Source organism: Mus musculus, chromosome 19 (genome assembly GCF_000001635.26).
Source record: "Mus musculus strain C57BL/6J chromosome 19, GRCm38.p6 C57BL/6J".
Lineage (NCBI taxonomy): Eukaryota > Metazoa > Chordata > Mammalia > Rodentia > Muridae > Mus > Mus musculus.
Window position 1 is genome coordinate 13,165,016 of NC_000085.6, and position 8,285 is coordinate 13,173,300.

At 36.6% G+C, this 8,285-nt stretch overlaps 1 protein-coding gene across 1 annotated transcript; it reads left to right on the forward strand.

Moving 5' to 3' along the window:
• Positions 1–939, forward strand: Olfr1461 (olfactory receptor 1461). The gene has a single exon (NM_146302.1). It carries the CDS (start codon positions 1–3, stop codon positions 937–939), a length of 939 nt encoding a protein of 312 aa, NP_666414.1.
• Positions 940–8,285: the final 7,346 nt, after the last annotated feature.

An 8,285-nucleotide genomic window follows, 5' to 3' on the forward strand; every position in this document is an offset into this window, starting at 1 on the left:
ATGACACTGGTGAAGAACTGGACATATGTAACAGAGTTCATTTTGCTGGGACTCACTGATGATCCAGGCCTGCAGCTTCCCCTCTTTGTCATCTTTCTCCTCATCTACATCATCACCCTGGTAGGGAACCTGGGGATGATCCTGCTGATTTTCTTGGACTCTCAGCTCCACATCCCCATGTACTTTTTCCTTGGTAACTTGTCCCTGGTGGACGTTTGTTACTCTTCAGCTGTCACTCCTAAAGTCATAGCTGGGCTGCTAATAGGAGACAAGTTCATATCCTACAATGACTGTGCTGCTCAGATGTTCTTTTTTGCAGCCTTTGCTACTGTGGAAAATTACCTGTTGGCCTCAATGGCCTATGATCGCTATGTAGCAGTGTGTAAACCCCTACATTATACCACAACCATGACTTCAAATGTATGTATCTGTCTGATCATGGGGTGCTATGGTTTTAGTTTCCTCAATGTCTCAGTTTATCTAGGAGATACATTTAGTCTTTCTTTCTGTAATTCTAATGTGGTCCATCATTTTTTCTGTGATATGCCAGCAATCATGGCTCTCTCCTGCTCTGATAAACATGTTAATGAACTAGTACTTATTTACCTAGCAAGCTTCAATATCTTCGTTGCTTTCATAATGATAATAGTATCTTACCTTATAATTTTTATCACAATCTTAAACATGCGCTCAAGAGCAGGAGTTCAGAAGGCTCTTTCCACCTGTGTCTCCCACTTAACTGCTGTCTTTATTTTCTATGGAACTATAATCTTCATGTATTTGCAGCCAAGCTCTAGACATGCAATGGACACTGACAAAATTGTGTCTGTGTTCTACACCATGGTCATTCCAATGCTGAACCCTTTAGTTTACAGCCTGAGGAACAAAGAGGTCAAGAGTGCATTCATGAAAATAGTTCTGAAAGAAAAATCATTATGATAATAACTTTAACATTCTGTGATGTAATATTAATATTCTTATGACATCTATTTTTATTAGATCATATTTTAAGATTATACTAACTCAAGATCTGAGTGCTTATTCTTGCCCATGCATATCATTTTGTCATTGAAATGAGGGAGCATATCAAATTAGAATAAGATTTTTTTTTAATTTTCTGTATTTGATTTTTTCCATTTTTTAACAGTATTGATACAATAAATTATTTTCTTTTAACTTTCTTTTTCTGGTATCTTGTGATAGTTATTCATCATTGTAATCCTTACTGGATTTTTTTTAATGCACAGTAAAATACACCTCTGTGGATTTTAACTTTGGTGCTTCTATGATTGCTGTGTTTTGTTTCAGGAGGCTTAAGAGTCAATTGCATATATTTAGCTTATTTTTCCTTTATGTTCAGATATTATTATGAACTATTTATTGGAAGAATTTACTGTTAACATTGTCTATTACCAGAATTATGTTTATTTGAATTTTTATTGCTACCCTCTTAATTTCTATACTTGTTTTCTCTTTTCAGAAGTTAGTTTTGTTAGTATGTATATATTCATTAACTTATATTTTCCACTGTTATCTAATATGCTGATATGCAGGGTGTGTAGACTATTCTGTTATAGAGACTTCTGTGGTTCTGGCCTCTACTCAGAATTATAAATGTCAGATCATTTGATAAATGATCTCAGATAATAAAATTAAATGAAGAATATATTACCTCCACAACCCTAAAAGAACACATAGGTGTTGTGAATCTTTTTGTTTCATAAGAAAGGCCTAATAAAACAATTTATCCTTTATCTTAGAAGAGCTGTGTCAACATGTCCCATACTACTGTATTTCAAGAACATTCACTGAGATAGAAACTATTTGTTTTATCTTGATAAGGCTTTTGATAAACTGTCCTTATATGCTTTACTTGTATGTCTACTGATGTTTCTATATCTTGATCACTAAGTTCATTTAGCAAAATATTCTTGATGTAGTTAGAGGGCCTGTATAAAATTTTGTACATGGGAAGAAGTCTTAAATTCCCTGAAACATACTGACCTAAGCCTAAAGGTCATACTGCAGCTAGAGAGAATCAAATAATAATTTCACGTAGTGATAATTGAAAAATACGAAAAAACATTTGCTATGAATATATCTGCAAATGAAGTATTAGAATGTATATTGATTGTTAGAACAATGCAACCATGGCTCACACAGTTGCTATAATTTGAATCAACAGTCGATTAAGCAAACTTAATAATTATTTGTTAAATTCCAAAAGTGATTGCTTTTATTCAGAGGCTTAGAATATGATGTAAATAGTTCACAGCAAGATTACATACCCATTCATCTTTTAATATCACAATTGCGACTAACTTCTGCAAACTTCTATTGCTAATAAATTGCTTTTGTCTTATTAGTTACTAGGTAAAGATAGTTCTAGTGACTTCTTCTAGGACTTTATTACAATTTTCTAATAGCTCTTGAAAGTTCATTTGTACAAGTTAATTATGCCATCTGGTAAGTGTTACCTTTCCAAATATGTACTCTGGAACTTACAAAATTACCATAGCATCAGTTGGAGACAGTTTGTGTTCATCAGCAGGAAAACCTAGGACAATTTTACCATTATTGCCCAACCTCTATAATAGTTACACTTAACTGGTGAAGCATAATGAAAATTATATCCTAAATCAATTGAGAGAAATGACCAGTAATTTCCCCAAATTCTTTTTATCTCTTTTATTTATTTCACAAATATCATAAAAAATTGCAAGAATTCTAGGAAAATGGTTTATAAAATAATTTGACAGTGTGCATGAGCCTTAGGCATACACAATGCTCCCATAATTCAGTAAGGAATATATAGTATTACATTTTATGATTTGAGTCCATGCTGCTCACTTGACCTAGAAGTTTTTATAATAATATTCTAATAAAGTGTAATAAGACTTCCTTGCCATTTGTTTCTAGGGACATTATTTTCAGCTAGTCAAAGTTATAGTACTTCACATGCCAAACATAATATTATGACTACTACTTTGAAAAATTCATCCGTTATGGAAATTTTACTCATTCTTTTATTTAGAGTGATGGTTTGTATCAGATTTCTATCATGTTAAAAGTGGATCAGTTTCAAAAGTTTTACTTTTCTCTATTGAGTGTCTTCATCAATTATATTTTGAACATCAAAGAAGTATAATCACAAAGCTTATAAATTTTCTTTCATTTAAACTATTTATATATTTACCTCCCTCAATTACTCCAAGTCGTTCTTCACCTCTCCTTCCATCCAAGGGATAATACTAATAATAGTAATAATAATTAATAATAATAATAACAATAATAATAAAAACATAAGATAAGATACACCCCATAGATCCAAAGAAATTATACAAGAAGGAAGGCCCAAAGGTGGATGCTTGAATCACACTTAGAAGGGGGAACAAATGAGTCATGGTGGCAGAAGGAAGGAGGCATCTGAGTAGGAGAGGGGATGGAGAGGGAACAGAGAGACAGGATCAGGTATAGGGAGAGACAGGAGAGAGGCCCAGAAGAACAGGAGAATGAAAGGAAATATGAAGCTGCCAGGTGGTAAAGGTTGGGCAGAAACTCTAGGTAGTCACAGAGAGAGATGGCTTGGGGGCCTCTTAGTTCTAAATGTGGGTGTCCTTAGGTGGGATGCCTAACAGTGAGGACATGGGACCTGAAGATATCACCTTCTATAGCCAGGGAGGACCCTCAGTCAATGAATAATAACATCAACCTACCCATAAAACTTTCAACCCAAGAATTGTGTCCAGAAATTTTAAGGACAAAGATGGAGCAGAGTGAAGGAATGGTCAACCAATAACTGGCCCAACTTGAGAGAACCATCCCATGGGCAGGCATCAATGTCTGACACTATTAATGATACTGTTACGCTTGCAAACAAGAGCCTAGCATAGCTGTTCTCTGTAATCAACAGCTGAGTGAGTGGGATGCTAATACCCACAGTCAAATTGGACAGAGTTTGGGCACCCTGTAGATGTATTAGGAGAAGGATTAAAGGCCCTGTAGATGATAGCAACCCCATAGGAAGACCAACAGTATCAACTAATCTGAACTCCTTGGAGCTCCCATACACTGAGCTACCAATCAAACAGCACACAGGAGTTAGTCCTAGGGCTCCAGCGCACATATAGTAGAGGGCTTCCTTGATTGACTTCCCTTCAGAAACTTGATGCACCGAGGTGGAGGATACTAAGTGGGCACCCTGTCAGAGACAGAATGGACGGGAACCAAGAGGGGCATCAATCAGTATAGAAAGAAAGAGAGTGAGAGAGAGAGAGAGAGAGAGAGAGAGAGAGAGAGGGAGGGAGGGAGGGAGGGAGGGAAGAAGGAAGGAAGGAAGGAAGGAAGGAAGGAAGGAAGGAAGGAAGGAAGGAAGGAAGGAAGAAAAAAGATACAACATAAACGAACAGTGAAGAATAAGACAAAATAAGCAAACAGAAAAAAAAGAGCCAAAGAAAGAGGTTGAAACATATGCAAATCCAAAGACAGACACATTTGCACACACATGAATCAAATAATAACACAAACATGGAAGCCACAATATATGTGCAAAGGACTGCAAGGTTTAACAAATGTCCTGACACAATATGAGGTACAAATTCAATTGAAACATCCTGGCTAGAAAAGTGTGTTTCAAGGTTTGTCACAGTCTGCACATTGCCTATATTTGGTTCTGTGTATTTATTTTCATTTCAGAGGAAACACATCTGATGATGGCTGCCAAGACAAAGATCTATGAGTATAGCAGATTGAGTTTTGGAGTCACTATATTGGTATGATCCTTAACATAACAGTAGACTTTTGTTTCTCTGTAAGTCCCAAGCCTATCTGATCTCAGGATCTTGGCTACAAGCAGTGTTGTGTATGGGTTCCATCTCATGGAGCAGGTCTTAAATCAAGTGTCAGATACTAGTTGTTTATTCAACAACTTTTGTGCCACTTTTACACCTTACATCTTACAGGTAGCTCATTTTTTGTAAATCTAAGGGTTTGCAGCTGTGTTTGTGTTCTTCTTTGGGATTGTTCATAGTATTCTCCAGTATTATGAATAATCATGTTAGCAGTGAAATCTCTAAGAAGCTACTAGTCCTACGTTTCTGAGTTAAGTGAGTTGTGTAAATGTTGTCTTTGGTAACAGGGTCTTATCACCAGTGTGTGAAATGCAACCAATAATCTTGTTAGTAGCCTAGGCTATTTGAGGCTTTCCCAAGGATCCCTTTGGTCCACAACTCAGTTCAATGTAACTCATTGCCAGTCCTAGAAGCTTTATTTGGTAACCAGAGATGTCCAGTTAGAGTTCTGTCTACCTTGTTAGTTTATAATTTCATTGATATAACCTTCATATATGAAAATACTATAGGAAACTTCTACTGTATTAGATTTCTAAATAAGTCCTCAAATGATTTTAGTTTTCTCTCCCTGAATTCCCTCTTTTCCCCCCATTCCCTTCACCTCTCCTTTTATCCTCTTGTTCCAATCTGTGCACTTCCCAAACTCCCATAACTTTTTATTGTATTTCTCCTTCCTAGAGAAATCCATGCCTACTCCATTGCCTATCTTACTCTATACCCAACCTCCTGGGGTTCCTCTCCAAATCATTTCTTCCTTGAATTGTGATATATCACATATGTCCTGTTACACCCTATCATGGTGGATTGTTGGCTTAGGTTAATTTATGTAATCTATTATTCTAACATTTTAAGAATTGGAATAGCTTTTTAAAGCCAAAATATTGTTAGAAATTTAAGTATACAAGTTTCAGGACACCTTAAGGGTCAAGCTTAAGGCAAACAAATTACTACTACAAATATTTATATTTCCATAAGCTTAAATTTTATGCAGCATATGTCTTCATTGGACTGATTTAACAATATTGGCCTGTTTCAAATATATATTGTCTAGATTATTACTTCACACCCATGTTTGCTATTATTGCTGATACTTTCCAGATGCTTTGACATGAACTATGACAATCAGGGAGTTCTTTCAAAGAATCTCAGTTTGTTTCCTGCATAACACACTGCATAGTTATCTCTTGGGACTTGATTCGTTTGACTACATTCTTTCAGTTCTCCTGCCAGTTTTCTCCTAATTGCTGATTATAATTAAGGCCATAGATTTAAACTTGAACATTGAAATATAATGCCTGTACTTATTTATTATTTTTATTGTTTATTTTATTTACATATTTTAAATGTTGTCCTCCTTCCTGATTTCCCATCTGCAATCCCTCAACCCCTTATATTTTTTAATAATGTTATACATTATTATTAATTTAGTCACTATGTTGTACAACAGATTACTTGAACTTATTTTTACTATTTAAGGTTTGAACTTTTTGAAAGTTTTAAATTATTTCTTTAATTTTTGAAATTACAATATAATGTTTTGATTCACATGTTATTATTCCCCCTGACCGTCTTTGATACTATGAGTCCTTCTGATTCTTTAATGTATCTATTCAGTCTACACTCTCCTGACATCTGTTGTTTCCATTCTCATTTACCATATTGCATTCTTTGATTTCTATTCTCCTATCTTAATGTCTGTTGCTGAAACACACATGCCTTTTTGTGATTTTTTTTCAAAGATAAAGCTCACATAGGGTTTTTAGAAGCATGGGATTTTAGAAAGAAAATTTAAGAGAATGTACCATTATTTTTTAAAGTTTACCATTTGCATAAAGAATTTCCCCTGTAAACACAGACAAGTACACATGCACACCCACTAAGTTACATCTAATGTAACAGATAGGTACACATGCATCACATGCATACTCACTCTGTTACATCCATCCATCATCCAATTAGAATGTCAGCTGCTGTCTGAGTAAAATAAAAGGCTGTTTTGTTTTCAGTTGGAACTGTCAGGTCTTGGGATTTTGGAACATCTTTAGTAATTTTTCCATGACCTTAGTTCCTCCATGACTCCATCCAAGGCAGAAGTGAGACCAACTACAAGTAAGACCCACTCTCCCTTTGCTCATATTTATCACATTATAATTGTACTATTTTATTTTATTTTAATTATTTTCTTTAATTCTTTTATTTAATCTTTTTTTAAAGTCCAGATTTTATCCACCACCTGGTCTGCCCTCTGACTATTCCACATTCCATACCTAGCTCCTCCCATCTCCATGAGGATATCCCCACCCTCCCACCCTCACCCAATCCCTCACCAGACTTCCCCATTCCCTGGGGCCTACAGATTCTTAAGGGTTAGGTGAATCTTCTCAGAACAGGTCCAAACCTGGCAGTAATCTGCTGCTGTATATGAGTTGGAGGCCTCATATCTGCTGGTGTATGCTGCCTGGTTGGTGGGCAAGTTTCTGAGAGATTTCAGAGATCCAGTTTAGTTGAGGCTACTGGCCAAGGATCACCCTCCTCTTCGGTTTCTTGAAGTTTTCTGCTAATTCAACCACAGGGGTCAGCAACTTCTTTCCATTGGTTGGGTGCAAATATCACCATCTGACTCATTCAGCTTCTTGTTGGGTATTTCAGAGGGTAGTCATGATAGGCCCATTTTTGTGAGCACATCGTAGCCTCAGTAATAGAGTCAGGCTTTGAGCTGGATTCCAATTTGGGCCCGTCATTGCCCCTCCTTTTCCTCAGGCTCTTCTCCATTTTTGTTTCTGCAGTTCTTTCATACAGGAAAAATTATGAGTCAGAGTTTTTGATGGTGAAATGGCAACCCAATCCCTCACTTGATGCTGGAGGAGGGCTCTACAACTTCCTTCTCCCCACAGTTGGTCATTTCATCTAAGGTCCCTCCCTTTGAGTTCTGAGAGTCTCTCACCTCCCAGGTTTCTGATACATTGTAGAGGGTCCCCTCTCCTTCTACCTCTCAGGTTGTCTGTTTCCATTCTTTTTGCTGGCCCTCAGGACTTCATTCCTGTTATCTTTACCCAATACCTGATCATGTTCCCCACTTTCCTTCCCTGTTCCCTTTTCCACCTAGGTCCCTCCATCCTCACCTGTGATTGTTTTCTTCTCCCTCACAAGATGGATTGTGGCATCTTCATTCAGACTCTTCAGCTTGTTAACCGTTTTGAGTTCTGTGGATTGTATCCTGGTTATTCTGTAGTTTTGGCTAAAATCCATGTATTAGTGCATACAAACCACCCATGTCCTTTTGGTTCTGAGTTACCTCACTCTGGATGATATTTTATAGTTCCATCCATTTGCCTGAAAAGCTCAGTATGTCCTGGTTCTTAATAGCTGAGTAGTATTCCATTGTGTAAAGGAACCAGATTTTCTGCATCCATTCTTCTGTTGTGGAACATCTGG

Coding starts and splice junctions, on each gene's coding strand:
- Olfr1461 (NM_146302.1), top strand. CDS start 1: ATGACACTGGTGAAGAACTGGACATATGTAACAGAGTTCATTTTGCTG.